Source organism: Wyeomyia smithii, chromosome 3 (assembly GCF_029784165.1).
Source record: "Wyeomyia smithii strain HCP4-BCI-WySm-NY-G18 chromosome 3, ASM2978416v1, whole genome shotgun sequence".
Classification (NCBI taxonomy): Eukaryota; Metazoa; Arthropoda; class Insecta; order Diptera; family Culicidae; genus Wyeomyia; species Wyeomyia smithii.
Window position 1 is genome coordinate 277272678 of NC_073696.1, and position 19853 is coordinate 277292530.

The window sequence follows — 19853 nt, forward strand, 5'->3', positions numbered from 1 at the left end:
GCACCTGCACTATTAGCCAAAGACGCGGGAGCAACTGGCACCTGGTAACTATGAAACGGGACAGAAGTGGGGTAGCACAGTTCGTCTAAGACGGGCGGAACTGTTTGGCCGCGATAGTCTGTATCATACCGTTTGTTATCCGGTAAAGACGAGCTTGGAATAGTGGACATGTGGGAGCCATAGCGAGGCACATGATGGCTAGGTTTATTGTAATAAACATCGTGAAAATTTGGTGCAGAGGACGGGTATATCTGTTTATTTTGATTAGGTGTGTACAATGGCATGTTGTATGGCGTGTTCGTTTTCAGGTGTGACATATCCGCATAAGAAGTGTAAGAAGTGCTATATTGTCCAACGACGTGAGAGTTAAGATTGTCGCATACCTGATGTCGATGCTGTGATGTTACCTGGTTGTGATGGGCAACTGGCTTCGGTGGTACAGGAGGCGGGGGATGTCTTAATGGTGCTGGTAACTGTGTGAATCGACTTTGACTCGTCTGCACCTGCGGCTGGATCGGTGTTCCTAACGGCTGCTCTCTAACTTCATCTCCACCGTACAAGGGTCCCTCAGCATTCTGCCATCCTGCTGGAAATGTTTCCGAAGCTCTCCTGCTGCTCGTAGTTTAGTGGTCTCGAAACGTTAGTTGTAGAATGCGCTGGCTGGAACTGAAACGGCTCCGGTTTAAAATTCACCTGCTCTGAGTGCACTACTTGATTTTTTCGTTGCGTTGTCATGAGTTGCGACTGCAATGGTAGACCTGCATACGGTAAGCTAGGATTGGAAGCTCTGGTGGAAGATGTGGTTTGTTGGTAAAAATCGATTTTCCCTGCTGTTGAGGTTTAGTAACAGGTATACATTTTGGTTTTGTGCCAAGTTGTTGCGATGTTTTCTGTGAAAGTACGTGAGGGAACAGTCCTAACGGATGCATAGACGTCTGGACGGTGCTACTTGACACCAGTAAACCTGTGGAGGAACTTGACACGATCGTAGAATGCGTGAGGGGAAAGTTGTTAGCTTGTGATTGTGTTTGGATTACTCGATCGGACGCTGAGGTGGAGATACCTTCTGTTGCTGACACTCCTCGCGTCGCCGGGACAACGGTTGGGATAACATTTCCGGAAACCGTTTCCATTGCCTTGGTAGTGCTCAGCCAGTCTCTCACTCTCGAAATGCCACTCCGACTTGTTCGGTGGCTTTTCTCGCTGTTACCGTCGAAATCTTCCGGTAGTAATTCTAGCATTACGCGATTTTTTTGTCCAAATAGTCTTTATGGAGGCTTTCCATTTTTCTTCGATCCTCTTCCTTCTTTTCTTTTTCTTTTCGCAGTGCCTCCTTTTTCATCGCTTCTTCCTGCTCTTGGATTTTGCCCTCTAGCAGCAGAGCTTCCATCCTAAATGACTCTTCTCTTGCATGCCTTGCCTTTTCTTTCCGAAGAATCTCTAACTTCAAATTCTCCTCTTTCTCTCGGAGCACATTTTCGTCCTCTATCTGCTTTTGAAGCATTTTCTCCGTGAAGCTTTTCTCCTCTTCTAAAAGCCACCATTCGAGTTCGGCACGCGCTACTCTTACGCTCGAAGATGTCGATCGTTTGGGCTTGATACTGGCTGCTACGGTTACTTCAGGAGGCATACAAGTGTTACAGCGGAAATCACGTTGCGAAATCGATTCGTCTACCCCAGCACAAGTGTAATGGTACCATAGTACACAAGATTCGCACTGCACCATATCTTCTATGGAATCGGGTTCACTGCAAGCGTTGCAGTTACGAGGAGTCGAACTGTTGAGGTTAGGTGAGTCACACCGCATGGAATCCGTTTCGACGTTCGGCATCCTCTACAGGAGAATTTAGTGCGATTTCGATATTAACGACGTATGCAAGATCCAAGTAAAATCTTGAAGATTGTTGGAACTTTGTTACAGCTTTTTCGGTCTCCGAAAGCAAACGCGTTATTGATTGGTTGCGTAGGCTTCAAGCTATAAATTTTAATTTGCTTTAATAAATGGAAATATCCTTCACCACATTTACTTACATTTTAGTTCGACGATAGTGTAACAGTCGTAATTGTGTTTCAAACTAACAATAATATAATTTTAATTAATCGTTAACATTTTTTAATTTGTATCTGTGTAACGTGTCTTTCCAACTGACCAGTTTGGTGTCTAATGAACAAGTGTATCGTGTCATTAACTGTCTATTGTGTCGGTGCCCCTGTCACCATTGTGTCCGTCGTTGAAGCTAGGGAAGGGTTGCCGTTCTAGCGGTGTTTGTTCGAACAGGCAGTTTTGGCATCATTGATAATACGCTTACACGCATTTCGCTGTTTTCGATATGTCTGCTACTTCTTCCCTCTCCGGGTGATCTTTTCGTCACCGGGAAAGAGTGAGTGATTTAGTCAGCGAAATCATATGACTGTCGAACATCGATGGCCACTGAATGGTAGATATTTTGACGAGTTTATTTATTCATTATAATCTACATCAACAGACAACAAATGTCCCAATGATGGCTAATTATCTTAAACTAATTACAGTCACGATCGCTTTAATACAATACAATACAAAATATTACAATAACAATTCTCTTAGTCGTCGTTAGTAGTAAAAAACACAGAAAAATGACGGCGGATTGCAACACGTGATAAATTAAAATCAAAGACGGCCGCTACTCTGTTGATGGCTCGTTGTATACCGACTATAGCGCTGTTTTGTGCGTAGTTAGTGCGTTGAAAAGGTATCCTCAGCATAGCATTATTCCGCAGTGCCCTAGGTCGTATGTTCAAATTGATTTCCCTCAGAATAGCAGGGCAATCGATTTTTCCCTGCAACATATCGGCAGCAAACAAAGCCCTTGCGATGTTTCTTCGTGCGTGGAGAGTCTCCAAGTGAATCAGTCGGCATCGGCTCTCATAATCCGGTAAACGATACTGGTTTTGCCAAGGTAGCCGACGCAACGCAAAGCGTAAAAAGCGCCGTTGAATCGATTCAATCCTTACCATCCCGTTTTGGTAATATAGGTGCCAGACAACGGAACAGTATTCGATAGTGGAACGGACGAGCGAACAATATAATGCCTTGAGGCAATACACGCTCGTAAAGTCCTTTGCGATGCGGAAAATAAATCCCAAAGTTCTGGATGCCTTATCCACGATGTATGAGACATGCCGTTTAAACGATAGTTGGCTATCCAAGATAACGCCGAGATCCTTAACATGGTCGACACGTTGAATTTCGGTACCACAGAGCTTATAGTTGAAGATGACAGGATGGCGAATGCGAGCGAAGGAAATTACAGAACATTTCTCAGGATTAACAAGCATACAGTTAAGGTTGCACCAATTTATGAAGGCGTCAAAGTCACACTGGAGGCAAATTGCATCCACCATGGAACGGTTTTTCATGTAAATCTTCAAATCGTCAGCGAAGGATAGGCGAGGGCATTTAAGTACGTAGTTAACATCATTGAAGTACAACAAGAAGATTAACGGTCCCAGGTGGCTTCCTTGTGGGATACCGGATGAGGCCAAAAAAGCATTCGCCTGAAAATCATCAATTGTCACAATCAGTTTCCGACCGACAAGGTAGGAATGGCACCAACGTAATATACAGCCACTGATGCCGAGTCTTTCGAGTTTGGCAATCGTAATAGCGTGATTGATTTTGTCAAACGCCGCGGACAAATCAGTGTAAATGACGTCCGTTTGAGCGCGATCTGCCATGCTTTCCGCAACATACGATGTGAGACACAAGAGATTTGAAGTTGTTGATCTACCCGAGACGAAACCGTGTTGATCCTCGCTCAGGTATTGATTGCAGTGCGACAGCAAAGGAGTCATAACAACAAGCTCAAACAATTTAAAAATGGCACATAATGACGATATTCCTCGGTAATTGTTCACGTCCTTGCGCTCTCCTTTTTGTGGACGGGAAACATGTATGCGATTTTCCATACAGACGGAAATATTCCGCTTGACAGGGACAGGCCAAACACAAGCTGAAGAGGGGTTAGCAGACTCTCAATATACTTTTTTAAGAACGCAGACGGAATTCCATCCGGACCCAATTTTGTCGATGATTTCAATATTGAGGCGGCTCGAGAGATCATTGCTTCATCAATGTTGAGTCTGCTAAAATTACTCCCAACTACAATCGGAACGTTTTGAGCAGCCTGAGTTACTTGGTCAGCCGGGGTCACATCGTTGCAAAAAGTCTGCGCGAATTTCTCAGCAAAGAGTTGGCAGACCTTCTCCGGCTCGGAGGCAACCTTGCCGTTGAAAGTCATCGTCGAAGGAAGACTCGATTCTCTTCGTTGAGCGTTAACGTGTCTCCAAAATGTTTTTGGTTTCGCCTTCAAACTGCGCTGGATGCTTTGCAGGTGTCGTCTAAAACAACTCTGACTGGTCCTCTTATACGCTGTGTTCAACTTTTTGTAGTGCTCGCGGAACGGAAGCGTACCGAACCTGGAGTAAATCCTGAGTGCAGCCTTTTTTTTGGTCTTCAACATGCGAAGCTCGCGGGTCATCCAAGGCTTACTATTAAATGAACGAACTATCTTGGGAACATGTCGGTCAATAGCGTGAATGATTATGTGCGATAACGTAAGTGCAGCGCTATTAGCATCACGGCCATCAAGAACACCGACCCAGTCGATAGCGGCAAAAAATTCGGTAATGCTCCGGTGATCGGCTTTTCGGAAGTTGTAAGAGACAGGTGTGACGGTTTCCGTAAGGCTTACCGAAAAGTTCTTGAGGGAGTTTGTAGGGTCTACTTGTACTACCCGCCTAAAGTGGTTCATTCCTGAAATATAAACCCTGTGTATCTTTTGAAGTGCCAAAATCTTCACATCACCGAGGTTATTGCAGAAATCATTGACGTTCCATTGCAAAGCTAGTGTCGTCCCGATATGGGAGGTTGGGGTGATGTTTCTTTGGGAGTTAATAAAGAAGGACGGTTCGAGGAATGGTTTTCCGGTATGAAACTTGCGGACGTGCTCCATACATTTGGAGTTCGACTGGCGAGTAGCGATCCTCGTCAGAGCTCCACCGGTAGAAGGCGAACCCCCCACTGCCGGCAGAGGTGATAAAATGACGATGCGCGGGAAGGGCCAGGTACGCATAGTGTGGTGTCGCCAAGTTTTGCTCTCCATAGGTCGTATTTTCTAGCAGCCGATGGAATGATATTCCGCCTGGTCAGTCGATCTAATTTGCGGGGGTGGTCTGGTGCAGTTTAAGCGAAGCTGGAGTTTGATACCAGGTACCGAGGGGTATTTCCTGGTTTCGACGCATCAGGAAAGGCCAGATTTCTTGAGGCCTATTCGGAATTCTTGCATTCCACATTGTCCTGCAAGGTACACGGGAAGACCCACTGGTCCGTCTCGCTTTCAAACGATCCTTGAGTCGTGACTTCCACGCTGTCCTGGGACAAGGGCACGGGAATATCCGCTTGTCCGTCTCGCTTCCCAATAAACGTTGATTCTTGATTCTTACGCTGTTCTGACCAGGATTTTCGAAGCATCTAGATTTGCTATTATCCATTCGATCGTGACTAGACTTCAACTCGGGATGCCGGGCTTACCCGGGGGACCACGGCTTCGACGTCCTTCTTTGCTAGATTGATTCTGGGGAGATCGAGATCGGGATTTTCGGTTATTTTTTGACTGCTGTTCGTAAACTTTTTGATTGGTTTGTGGGTTTCCATTGATGTGCTGTTTAAATGTGTTTAAATATGCTGGTATTGGTGGTAGACGGTATTGGTATCTTGGTGGCAGTAAGAGCGGCTGCTAAAGCTGTAATTTCGAGGTATTTTTGAGCAACTGCATGGTCCGTGTATTTTAAGAATTCAAACAGTTCATCGATCGGTTGATTCTGTCTTTCCATTTCTCGCTCCATTTACTCTAGTTTTTGATCTTTTTACCGGTTTCAACAAGAAATTTGTCAAATTTGGCGTTGTGATCAGCAAATCGTTTCCTTCAATAACAACGGCCGGCGGCAGCGGATCTTCTGCACTGGTTACTGTTGTAAATCCTCCGAGCAGCTGGATATCCCTTGCCATGGTCTACCATGATGTGTTGGACCTACTTTCTTCATGTATATCGGGCTTTTTTTGCTTGTAGCAGAATGAGAATCGCTCTGGCAGTCCTTACAGTACGGCTTTTCAAGGCAGCGCATTTCAGGGATATTTGCAAGATTCTCGCAGTAAACGTATGTGGTGTTTCCCGTTCTTATCTCCACATCGTTTTCTGGGATGTTCGTAGGCAAAACAACCCTAGCACAACATCGGTGTTGGATGATCGGGACGAGTGCGCACTCTAATCTATCTGGAATTAACGCTCTCTGGAACCACTGTTCCGTCGATTGTTAGTATTACAGTTGGAACATGAACGGTTTCTGTCCTCTCCTTTCGCGTAATCCTTCTGAGTTTTTTGATTCCTGGGACTCCCAGCTCACTGAGCAGTTTCTTATTTGAGTACACCGTCTACTCTGGGCAGTGAACAACACAACGGCATTGGTTCTTGGTAGGGTCGTCAGCTATTTTAATTTTAGTTCCATTCAGAAGTTATTCAACAGCTTTTGCTTCTGTATATGCTGTTGATTTCTTAATTTGATTATATAAGAAACTCAATTTCCTTCCAGTTTGGCTTTCTTGGTGCGAATGCTGAGAAGGGTTTCAACGGTGGCGTATTTCTTGATATGTCATACACTTCCTTCCTTCCAAAAACTGGAACGCCGGATCACTTCTTCTTACGTAACTGTTCATCCGGCAAAGTTGCGAGAAAACGCAAAAGTTCGCGACAATTTTACTTCGCTACGGTATCTGTATTCACTAAAAAAGGCAAGTGCTGCCTAACCACTAATTAGCGACGCCAACACTCAGTTAGCGGTTAGACGATTTCGCCAATGTCTGAGCTGGCCAGTACAAAATGAAAACATCACCAATCGATTTATTGACTAATTTTACACAAGAAATGCTATATTGCAGGTTGCCAGCCCAGCGGCTTCTAATTGGTGGGAATTTGAGTTCATTTTTTCCCAGTGTGCAATGGTCGCAATGGTCCTAATCTTACAAAACATGAGCAATACATAAAGGCATATAACAATGTGCATATTAATAAATTAGTGATTAACGAAAGTTATGCTAATATGGCTTTAGCGTTTAGCGATGATCGAGCTAATTTTTTCAGTTGGCGGCTTAACGATTAGCGATGCTAAATTTTCAGTTAGTGGTGCCCACCACTGCCAATGGGTTTACGTATTTCAAAGGGTCGTTCCGGTAGGTTCTTGTCTACACCTTCTAATCAGAGTACTCGTATCTGTCCGTAGTCCCCACTGGGATCCCCCTCCCCCCCCCCCGCCTCAGGCTAGGAAGCTTCGTTCAGTGAACACATCGTCAGTTTTATTTCCCAGTCCAGGACCAGGTTACCTGGTTAGAAGAGGAAATTACTCGCGATAAAATTTGTTATCCTAGTTTTCATCGACTGATTTATTTATTATTTATTTTTTATAGGTTTTTAGTTTCACTTTCAATTAGTAACAAAGAGAATGACTTGCTTGATTACGCGGATATGATCGTAGCTTAAGTATTTATGATAAATATTAGTAAATAATGAGTATGTGTGTCTAATCACAAATGGTGACTTCTCAACAGCGGATATGATCGTAATTACTTCTTTTAACTGTGATTTTCAGAATGTGTAGTTGAACAGGCAGGTTCAAATGCCACGAGTCGCCCCTGAAACAAATATATTTCACTACCCGGGAACAGAAAATTGTCTCAAAAAGAACTTTCAGTAACACGGTTTGTGAATTAACTTTTAAATCACTAGACATTTTCTATTCCCAATTCGTTTATTCGAAAAAATATTTAACTAAAAATTTCAAAAACAAAATGCAAAACTTTACAGCAATTTGTTTCGCATTGTTTTGTTATAATCAAACACTTTCCAACATGCATAAAAGACTCTATGATTGTTTCTTACACTGAAATAACGCTCTCAAAAAAAAAAACTGGTAATTTTTTCCCAGTCTCCGAATCGAACTCCGGACTGGAACCGAAACAGGACTGAACCACGCTATCTGGACAGTTCAATACGATCGTTATGCTCTTGACAAACAAGCGAAACATTGCCGGAGACCTGAAACAGAGCCTCTTCCTGCTTCGGAACACCATAGATGAGGCCAAAACAGAGCACGCGGAACTTATAGCTCGAGCGAAGGCTAGGACCAGAAAGGCGACCGCACCAAAGCATGTGCAGACAGACGCCCTCTCGTTCGCAGCGGTCTGCTCTACGGGGCAGGTCCTTAAAAGAATTAGGCAGTACCCCGGGAAAGCGGCTCTTGAGAACACGAAGAAACGATTAGTTATGATAATCATGCAGGAGGATATCATACCCATTTCATTCCGCGTCGAACACTCGACAGAAACGGACGTGCAAAGTGGTCGTTCTATTACAATCCGGTCCGTGTGTACGAATAGCCAAACAAAAGAGTGTATTATTCGCGCTAAAGGCCAACTAGATTGTGAGTTGTGTCGCTACGTTCTGTACCCGGCTCGCAACTTTGGCTGTATTGGTGCAAAATACCAGCTGCAGTTTTGATCTGTGCACAGTGAATAGATCTTTCTAATTCAAGGCCATCAGTTGACAGTCGAGTCGTATCGCTGTGCTGAGTGATCTCACACCCGGCTCACCGCTGGTGGCTGTATTGGTGCTGCTGTACTGGTGCTGCTGGCTGCTTTGGGTGCAGCTTCGAACGATCGGACAACCACTGCTGGAAGGAAGAAGTAAATAGGTACGTGTTCTTGTCGGCGCTAGTGCGCTACATTTAGCGCGATGGATATAGATCCCTCGCCTCCCGTGCGACCATCCACGAACCCCCCTGACCCTGACCCTTCTGTTACCCCCTCCCCTGTTCATTCTCCAGTCCCCCCTCGCCCCAGGCTTTACCCGGACGGATCTCAACAGGGCAGCTATACTGTTCATTTTCGTCCAAAGGCAGGAGTGAATTCAAAGCGATTAAACATACTGCAAATTTCTAAAGACCTGACGAAGGGGTACAAGGCCGTGACCGAAATTTCCAAGGTCCGACCTAACAAGCTCCGTGTCGTGGTCAGTGATCTGGCACAGGCCAATGCTATCGCTTGCTCTGAGCTCTTCACACGCGAGTATCGCGTTTACATACCCGCACGAGACGTGGAGATCGACGGTGTCATAACCGATTCGAGTCTGTCTGTCGAGTGTATCCTAAAAAGCGCAACCGGTTGCTTCAAAAATACCGAAACACAGGCGAAGATTTTGGATTGTAAGCAATTGCGGTCCATGTCTCTCGTCGGCGGTAAAAAAGTTTACACTCCTTCAGACTCGTTTCGCGTTACGTTTGCCGGATCTGCACTCCCTAGCCACGTCTCGATCGACCGGGTTCGTCTGCCTGTGCGATTGTATGTACCCCGTGTTATGAATTGCACCAATTGCAAGCAGTTAGGCCACACAGCCGCCTACTGCTGCAATAAGGCACGATGTAGCAAGTGTGGGGAGACTCATGCGGAAGATTCTTGCAGTGTTAATGCTGAAAAATGTATTCACTGTGGGGAAAACCAGCATGAGCTCTCCACATGCCCGGTGTACATGCAGCGCAGAGATAAAATCAAGCGGTCACTTAAGGAGCGTTCAAAGCGTTCTTATGCTGAGATGCTGAAGAAGACCGTGACCACTTCTACCATAACATCGAACCCCTTTGATCTGTTGTCCTCTGATGAAACCGATTCTGACGATTCATCAGCGGGAACATCTTATGCCAATCCTGGGGAGTCTAGGAAGAGGAAAAATGTTTCTTCTCCTAAACTTCCCCGTAAAGGTCCTAAGATTTCCCAAAGTGTAATGAAAAGTACGAACAAACCAAGCAGTGCTGCGGAAAAACCGAAGCAAACTCCTCCTGGGCTTGCAAATTTAAAGACCCAGAAGGAGTTCCCAGCACTGCCAGGAACATCTAAAACCCCAGTTGTTCCTTTTGCACATCCAGTTGATGAAACAAACCCTGGATTAGTGAAATTTTCTGACATTGTGGACTGGATTTTTGAAAATTTCAATGTACCCGATCCAATTAAAATTTTTCTTACAGCATTACTCCCAACAGTTAGATCATTTTTGAAGCAGTTGACTGCCCAATGGCCCCTCCTTGCAGCGATTGTATCCTTCGATGCCTAATTCAACTGCGTATATGAAGGATTCTATCTCTGTCTTACAGTGGAATTGTAGAAGTATTTTACCAAAAATTGATTCGTTTAAAGTTTTGATAAATAAAAACAAATGCGATGCATTTTCCCTTTGTGAAACTTGGCTTACTTCAAATATTGATCTCAACTTCCATGATTTTAATATAATTCGCCTTGATCGAGACACCCCATATGAAGGAGTACTTTTGGGGATTAAAAAGTGCTATTCTTTCTATCGTATTAACCTCCCCTCGATTCCAGGCATCGAAGTTGTCGCATGTCAAATGACAATACAAGGTAAAGAGCTTTGTATTGCCTCAATATATATTCCTCCCAGAGCACAGCTTGGGCAACGGCTGCTCTTTGATTTAATAGAACTTCTTCCCTCGCCACGTTTGATTTTGGGAGACTTCAACTCTCATGGTGTGGCTTGGGGTTCCCCCTACAATGATAACCGCTCCTCTTTAATCTATAACCTTTGCGATGACTTCGACATGACTATTTTGAACAACGGTGAAATGACACGTATCCCGAAACCTCCAGCGCGCCCAAGCGCTTTGGATCTATCCTTATGTTCGACGTCGCTACGGTTGGATTGCACATGGAAGGTAATCCTCGATCCTCACGGTAGCGACCATCTGCCTATTCTTATTTCAATTACAAACGGGTCAACTCGCATGCGACCAATTGACATTCCGTATGACCTCACACGGAATGTCGATTGGAAGTTATACGAGGAAATGATTTCAAAAGCGGTCGAGTCGATTCAACATCATCCACCACTTGAAGAATACAACCTCCTCGCGGGCTTGATTCTCGACGCCGCGTTGCAAGCCCAAACGAAGAAATATCCCGGCGTAACGATCAAAGAACGGCCTCCCACTCCGTGGTGGGACCAAGAGTGCTCCGATGTCTACACGCAAAGATCCGACGCGTTTTTGGCCTTCCAGAAGGAAGGTATACCTGGCGACTATTTACGGTATTCGGAGCTTAAGACCAAGCTTAAAAGTTTGGCTAAAGCAAAGAAACGCGGATATTGGCGTCGGTTCGTGAACGAGACGTCGAGGGAGACATCGATGAGCACTCTTTGGAACACAGCCCGAAGAATGCGGAATCGCGTAACGGTCAACGAAAGCGAGGAGTCTTCAAGTCGGTGGATATTTGATTTTGCCAGGAAAGTATGTCCGGACTCTGTTCCTGAGCAAAACATTGTTCACGATGCGTCTCCGGGCCACGACGTGATAGAATCACCTTTTACGATGGCAGAATTTTCAGTTGCCCTCCTGTCCTGTAACAATAACGCGCCTGGGTTAGATAGAATCAAATTAAACTTGTTGAAGAATCTACCCGGCAATGCCAAGAGGCGCTCGTTGAACTTGTTCAATAAGTTCCTGGAGCAAAACATTGTACCGTAGGATTGGAGGCAAGTGAAGGTGATCGCCATCCAAAAACCAGGGAAACCCGCTTCTGATCACAACTCTTATAGGCCGATTGCAATGCTATCCTGTATCCGGAAATTGATGGAAAAAATGATACTCCGTCGTTTAGACCATTGGGTCGAATCAAATGGTCTACTATCAGATACTCAATTTGGCTTCCGCCGTGCCAAAGGGACGAATGATTGTCTAGCGTTGCTTTCAACAGATATTCAGCTGGCGTATGCTCGCAAAGAACAAATGGCGTCTGCGTTCTTGGACATTAAGGGGGCTTTTGATTCCGTTTCTATTGACATTCTTTCGGTTAAACTTCACCGACAAGGATTTTCTCCAATTTTGAACAATGTTTTGCACAATTTGTTGTCCGAAAAGCACATGCATTTTACGCACGGCGATTTGGCAACTTTTCGCATTAGCTACATGGGTCTTCCCCAGGGCTCATGTTTAAGCCCCCTTCTTTACAACTTTTATGTAAATGACATCGACGAATGTCTGGCAAATTCATGCACGATAAGACAACTTGCAGACGACAGTGTAATCTCTGTTACAGGAGCCAAAGCTGCCGATTTGCAAGGACCATTGCAAGATACCTTGGACAATTTGTCTGCTCTACAGCTAGGTATCGAATTCTCTCCGGAGAAGACTGAGATAGTAGTTTTTTCTAGGAAGCATGAACCTGCTCAGCTTCAAACACAATTAATGGGTAAAACGATTTCTCAGGTTTTGGTACACAAATATCTTGGTGTCTGGTTCGACTCTAAAGGCACCTGAGGTATCTGAAGAAAAAATGTCAACAAAGAGTGAATTTTCTTCGTACAATAACCGGACAATGGTGGGGAGCCCACCCAGGAGACCTTATAAGGCTTTACCAAACAACGATACTGTCTGTTATTGAGTACGGGTGTTTCTGCTTCCGCTCCGCAGCAAACACACATTTGATCAAACTGGAGCGAATACAATATCGTTGTTTGCGTATCGCCTTGGGTTGCATGCAGTCGACCCATACGATGAGTTTGGAGGTTTTAGCTGGAGTACTACCATTGAAAAACCGCTTCTGGAGCCTGTCTTCTCGTATTCTAATCAAATGTGAGGTCTTGAACCGTCCCGTGATTGAAAATTTTGAAAGGTTAATCGAACTTAATTCTCAAACCCGTTTTATGACATTGTATTTCAATCACATGTCCCAAAATATTAACCCTTCTTCGAATATTCCAAATCGTGTCGACTTATCAAATACTTCTGATTCTACTGTGTTTTTCGATACATCCATGATAGAAGAAACTCGTGGAATCCCGGATCATTTACGCGTGCAGCAGATCCCTAAAATTTTTTCCAATAAATATCGAAACATCAACTGCGACAATATGTACTACACTGACGGATCACTTCTTGATGGGTCCACTGGCTTCGGTATCTTCAATAACAATTTAACCGTCTCCCATAAGCTCGATAATCCTGCTTCTGTTTACGTCGCAGAATTAGCTGCAATTCAGTACACCCTAGGGATTATCGAAAAAATGCCCACGGACCATTATTTCATCTTTACGGACAGTCTCAGTTCCATTGAGGCTCTCCGATCGATGAAAGATGTTAAGCACTCTCCGTATTTCCTGGGGAAAATACGGGAACATTTGAGTGCTTCATCCGAAAAATCTACTCAGATTACCTTAGCATGGGTCCCTTCTCACTGCTCGATACCGGGCAATGAGAAAGCGGACTCTTTGGCTAAGGTGGGCGCAACAAACGGTGATATTTATGAAAGACCAATTGCCTTTAATGAATTTTTCGCATTTGTACGTCAGAATACGATCATCAGTTGGCAAAATTCTTGGACCAAGGGGGAACTGGGAAGGTGGTTACATTCCATAATCCCCAAGGTATCGACGAACCCGTGGTTCAAGGGGTTGGATGTAGGTCGGGATTTCATTTGCGTGATGTCCCGGCTTATGTCCAATCACTATAGATTTGACGCGCATCTCCGTCGTGTTGGGCTCGGGGAGAGTGGTATTTGTGCCTGTGGTGAAGGTTACCACGACATAGAGCACGTTGTTTGGTCATGCCCTGTACACCGTGATGCCAGGTCTAGATTAATAGCTTCCCTGCAGGCCGAAGGTAGGCAGCCGGCTGTTCCTGTTCGTGATGTCTTGGCGAGCCGTGACCTATCCTACATGTCCCTTATATACGTTTTCCTGAAATCCATCCACGCCCCAGTTTAGTCCTATCCCCTTCCGCCTACATCCAACCAAACGACAAGAACACGTTAAGACCCCGGATCCGGAAACAGCAATCAGACCCGCACGATACTCTCAAGGCCCGATGGAAACAACCCAATATGCCAGTCCGTAATATCTTGGCCCAGCAGCGGAACAAATTTAATATGCTGCTTACCTATGGCAATGAAAACCATCAAACAGCAAACCTGTGCTTTCAATGCAAAATATTCTAGCTTTAAGTTAGATTTAGTTTCAGCTCGTAGTCGGCAGCGAGGATAAAAAATTTGCTTTTAGTTATTAAGATACTTTAGAAAGTAAGCTACCAGATATATGTTTAACGGCGCCAAGTTAAACATTGAATTGTATTTGTGCCGTGTCAAATAAACTATAGATGAAGAAAAAAAAAATCATACCCATTGGTTCAAGGTCCGCCAAAAAAATCGGCAAGAGGGGTGACTGCGGGAAACCCTTGGATTACCGTAGTAGGAAAAAGGCGCCAAGGGAACAGTAAGCGATCGCAGAATGTCAAGAAGGCGTGTATCGGGGGGACGTCCTCATACTCAAGAGACTGAACCCCGCTCTAGCACTTGGGATCAGATGTGCGGAGCATTCGGCGAGATAATCCTTAAGCTCCTGAAGGATGCTAAAAACAATTTTCTGGTCGTTTTGTCTCCTAGAAGTTGCAGATATGTTTGAGATTATTTTGTTGTAATACTTTTCAGACCGCCAGCCATGTTTTTTCTGGTTTGGTCTCCTAGAGCTTTAAAGTGCTTCCAGTTATTTCACTACACTTTTGTTTATTTTGCTTCTGGTTTCTCTAGTTTCTAGGAGCGCTCCAGCTAAATTTAAATTTGAAATCATGCACTTATATTTTTCGTAAATGTTTTTTTTTTCCTGGTTTCTAATGATAATGGTTGAAATGCTTTTTTAATATTTTCATAAAAGTAGTTTTCATTTTATGGACTTTTTTTATAATTTATAAAATTGCTTTCATTTTCGTTTTTCCCCTTAACCCCATTTTTATTTCCCTCAATGTATTTTTAGATGTCGATTTTTCTGCCCACATGGCATGTGGACTGCCTCTGAAGAACTTTGTAGAGAGCATGTCGAAACGTCTTTAGAAGCAATAACCTAAGGCTCACGTTGTTCATATTCCCCACTGAAAAATCTTCAGTTGGCATCGTCACACCGTCTTTTGTTGATTGTTTATAATTTTATGATACTTCTACCCAGGAAGCATAAACCCTTTTCAATAAGAATGAAAAAAAAAAAGAAAAAAATCCTTATCTCACAAATAAACTATCGAATAGTCTCATGATATGATAATGGTTCAAGTGGTTTTTTACGTTATGAGTCACTGTATGCCCAAAAATTTTATTATGACCCTTCTACACAATCTTTAAGCAATCACTAGCGTGCTTGCCTATGTAAACCGAAACATTTCTTGCCAGTTGTATCGACATTTCTTTTCATCTATCACATACTCGACTGCATTTTACTAGTTTATCGAGTTTAACTGGGCTCATTAGGAACATCGTTAATACGGAAGGTAGTGAGTTCAGTTAGTAGAAGCTTGTATGCTTCAATATAAGGATTTTTTTCATCCGTTTTAATGAATTAAATCAAAAGTTCACTCCCCCCGCAGCAAAATTTTAGATTGCCTACCTCATCTTTGGCGGTATCCTGGTTGCTGTACTCGACCTGGTACTCATCTCGTGTGGCGTAAACGGGGCGTGTTGTCTTGCTTCCCACTTCTCGGTCTCTGATGTGATGGAATGCCAGCAATGGGATAACGGTTGTCCAGGAAGGGATATTTCACGATGCACGAAACACGCGTATGTAAAACAAAAAACATGTGAGATGCAGTATTTTATTACTTTTGAAACCGCCCCTCCACCACGCACCGGTTTCAGAATGGAAGAGTGTTTTGGAAAATCGATACCATCATCGCACGCACGCACTTCAGGCATTCGTCGTCAAAACTAAATTATTAATAATCATGAGGCTGGCCCATTCGCCACCCCATCGTAAGTAACCATTATTCGATCCGCTCGAAGTGGAGCACAGGTGGGATTTGTGTGGGTGTGGGGTGGTGTAACAGCAACTCACCTTAGGTTGAAAACTAGTAGCACCAGTACGGCGAAACACAAAACAAGAAAGAAACACTTTTTCGGCGATACCTTGGGGAATCTCATGATCGATGCATTTCCACTTTTGTTTGATTGGGCTCAGTCTTAGTTCCCTCCTCCCTCCACTCACTGCTGCGGCGTCCGGAAGCGACGGGTCGATATAGTGGCAGACAACAAGCAAGAAAAAATCGCGAGGATAGATAGCACTATTCTAATTCCGAGATCTAACTATCCGACTCGTAAATGTTTGTTTTTCTTTCTTTTTCTGTTGTTAGTGAGGTAATCGATTTCCAGTGTCATCAAATGTGGGTCCTTCAGTGGATCCTGTCTAACACGCACACACAGACACACACTGGGTATCACTGGATTACTTATATAACTTGCTAATGGTTCGTGGGGCCACCATTGTGAAGCGTGACATTTTTAACACAGTTTAATTTTTCTTCTATATCCACTGAACGCTTTTAAACGGCATAATTCACTTTTTGTACTATTATAATACGAAGCACTTTTCCCTTTGACTAACTGGAACCGGAACGATTTTCCGTCCAACGCGCTCGCATCTCGGCTAGAACTGAATGCTGCTGCTGCTGGTGCCGTTTTGTTTGCGCTGGTTAGTTAGTTCGAGCGGATGCAGAACAGAAACAATTTTCCTCTCGCGTATTTCGATAAGCATCAACAATGGCTGGCTCGGCGGTCGCGGTTTGTCACGCAAAAAAATAAACAAAAAAACTACTGAAACTGTGTCCAAGACCCGTCACTTAAATTGCAATTACATCCAAGTGGGCCACATCAGTTTCGGACACTGTGGTTCACTTGTGCACTCTAACCATGGAGAACGTGCCTCGTTCTGTACATTGTCATTAAATTGATAACACCAATTTTCACGCTGTCTGGCAATAACATACGCCTCTTTTTTAGCTTTCTAATGGCTCTATTCTTCGTTCGGGCCGTTTTCTCGCTACACGTGATCACACTGTTTTCAGACATGCGTTTTTTCCAGCGTTTCAGATCTTTTCAGTTTTCACAAAATGTTGCAAAAAAATTGTAATCAAAGTTGATGCGTTTGCGACTGCCTCCGAGCTCGTACAGTGATACAAAGCCAGGACACCCTGGAGGCACCCTAGTTACCGCACCCCATATCCGTATGCTTCCGTTCGCATTTTTGCGCGAGAGAGAATCACACACCGCCGCTTGCTTTGATGTTGCTCCGCTGTGGTATACCGTGATCTCAGCAGTCAGGAGCGAGCAGTTCGAAAAGGGGATGCAATGCATGCATGCGTACGTTTTCTCTCGCGCTAAGAGTGCCGAATTCGGCAACGATACGCGCGAAATATAGAGAAAGAATTGCGCTGCTTCTCACGGGAAGGTCCTTTGGAATAAATAACCCTCAGCACCCAACGATACGCGCGCGCACACACACAGAGACACTAGCAGTAGCAGCAAAGGCGAACCGTCAAACAAAGAGCGAATATCCTTGTACCAATCACCCAACAGTGATCATGGTACTTTGCTAACTTCTTCTAATAAATTTCTTAATATGCCTAACCCTTTAAACCAGAGCTCACATAGTTGTGTAAGTAAAATGTCAACAAACAATTTTGTTGATTTAGAGCAGATTTCACTAAACTGAAGCTTGATAAACTGTTGCTTAACTAAATTGTTTGGTTTGGTTTGCGACTGAATCAGGGCCCAAAGGGCTAGGGAACTTCCTATATTTTAAACAGTTATTACCCCTCCCGAGACTCTTGGTTTTTTTTTTAAGATAGAACATTCAGAATAAATTTTTAACAAGTTTCTGTTGAGTTTTTGAAGACGAGTAAAGGTTTTAAATACGTGCTTTATTTTTGGTACCCCACCCGAGATTGGACCTCCGACCCTCTTAATTGCAAGTCCGATGTCAGTAGCAGATAATCAATTTTTAGGTGGATTCAAAATCGAGTCACCACAATAAAACGCAAATAATCGATCACGTTAACAGCCTTACTTTCAGACAGTTGTCCTGCGATAAGAACAACTATTAACTGTCAACTGTTAGCACATGTGAGGCATGTACAAACTATGTGCTCTGTTTTTCAGTAATCAAAAGTCCGCTAGGGGTGACACCCATGAGGAAAATTTTCATACGTGTCACCTTTTAAAAGGGTGATATCCGTGAGATTAACTATCAATTAGGTGGAGGTCGCGGTAAAACCCACGGAAATTATATAAATTAGCTTTTATGACCAATTAGTGCAATTGAAAACGAATGTGAGAGCTTTCACAATTTTGGATAACAAAATGATTTAATTGCAAACTGGTGGGGGTGACACCCAAATTTTCCGCCCCGGGTTTAACCCGGTCGCGCAACGCCACAGGGCATCCGTTTTCGAGTTGAACCAATCAGAGATCAACAATTTTTAGGCTATTACCAAGTTCTCTAGTACACTCCACTACTTTGGTCTAGTTTTTCAAAAGATTTATAGTGAAAAAATCAAGTCAATACCATATCTTGAACTATTAAATTCGAATTTTTGCATTTGATTTTTTCCAATAGTGAGAACCATTGCAACAAAACAAACTTTAACCGGAGTAATAGTGGTTAATCAAAACACCAATACTTTTCTCCTAACCAATTCTAAACAAACACAATTTTGACACATCTGTTGTATCTTGCTTCGCTACTCAGTCGCCCCAAAAAGCACCAACGTACAGCAAAAGTATAAGGGGTTGGGAAATTGGCAAGATTTTTCATTCACCCTTAAATAAACAAAACCACAGAGAGGAATGGAGAGTTTTCTCTCTCTTCCTATCGTGTCGCGAGAGCGGCTGAATAGAGCAATAGATGAGTTTTTTTTGCTTGCCGATATCCTAGCAACCGGACATACGATATCTTTGGTAGCACGCAACTGGTAACGATGTTATCTAACTGTGCATTTTATGGCACTTCTACTGTTGCATTGCGTTAATCGCTAGTTATGCGACAAGTCGAGGACTTCGGGTACCGAGAAAATAGATATTTAACAAATAAATCATAATTATTTGGTAACCTAAATTTAACACTGAAAACAAATACAGGAATTCAAACGGACTGAAGTAAGCATGGAATATGACTGGCAGAGCTGCATGCCACCACGGGTCGGCGCGTGGCGACCGCCGAGGTCACGTTATATGAGGGCGACCGCTGACAGTACCTAACAGCCCTGGACCAGCAGCGGGAGATTGCCTAGGGGTGGTGAGGGTCGGACACTGGGCCGTCGACTCCTCGTAAATGCCACAATTACCCGGAAGCATCTCTGACGGAGCGAGTAGTGCCGCTCCCATCAACCAAATGCACTCCCTCGTCCATTGGGGCCGACACCAGTAAGGTCCCAATTATGGCAACTGGCAGCGAACGAAACGGATTCGAATCGGATACGGTAAGGAACCACGACCAAGGGCTGGCACCTGCATCGAGCTCCCTTAGTAAAGTCGCGTGACAGCGGCTTGAAACGGCGAGATGGTACCCGGTGCAGGGGTCTCCGTCCCGTAAAACCTGGCAGGCCTTCCAGTACGTTCGCGTCCATTGCCTGGTGGAAATCAGGCAGAGAAGGATCTGATGGGGGGAACTAGTCCTAGGGACAAGATGCCCCTTTCCTGACTTACGCGGGCGGGGGCGTCATAGTGCTCATAAGGTACTATGGCGACCCCCCTTACCCATGGCCTCACTGCTTCGGCATAGATTACCATGGGACCATACAAGCGACTTCTCATCTATGGACAAGGATAGCGGCTGGAAGGGGGACCCAATTAACAAAAAATGAGCTCGAAAAACCAAAAAGAGACGGGTGCGGAAGGGTTACCAAATCCCTTCGCACGAGGTGGCATCCAGCGGTCTCCGCAGAAGAAGGCG

The 19853-nt window shown here is 44.2% G+C and overlaps 1 protein-coding gene across 1 annotated transcript in view; it reads right to left on the reverse strand.

The window, feature by feature from the left end:
• The window catches only part of LOC129729662 (glycoprotein 3-alpha-L-fucosyltransferase A), a 35635-nt gene extending 18524 nt beyond the window's left edge, over window positions 1-17111 (reverse strand). The window contains exons 1-2 of the mRNA XM_055688404.1: window positions 15963-17111; window positions 15519-15615 (exon numbers count right to left, since the gene is read on the reverse strand). Of these exons, the coding sequence (XP_055544379.1) occupies window positions 15519-15615; window positions 15963-16048 (183 nt within the window). The 5' untranslated portion in view covers window positions 16049-17111. The remainder of the gene's footprint in view (window positions 1-15518; window positions 15616-15962) is intronic.
• Between the last annotated feature and the right edge of the window lie 2742 nt (window positions 17112-19853).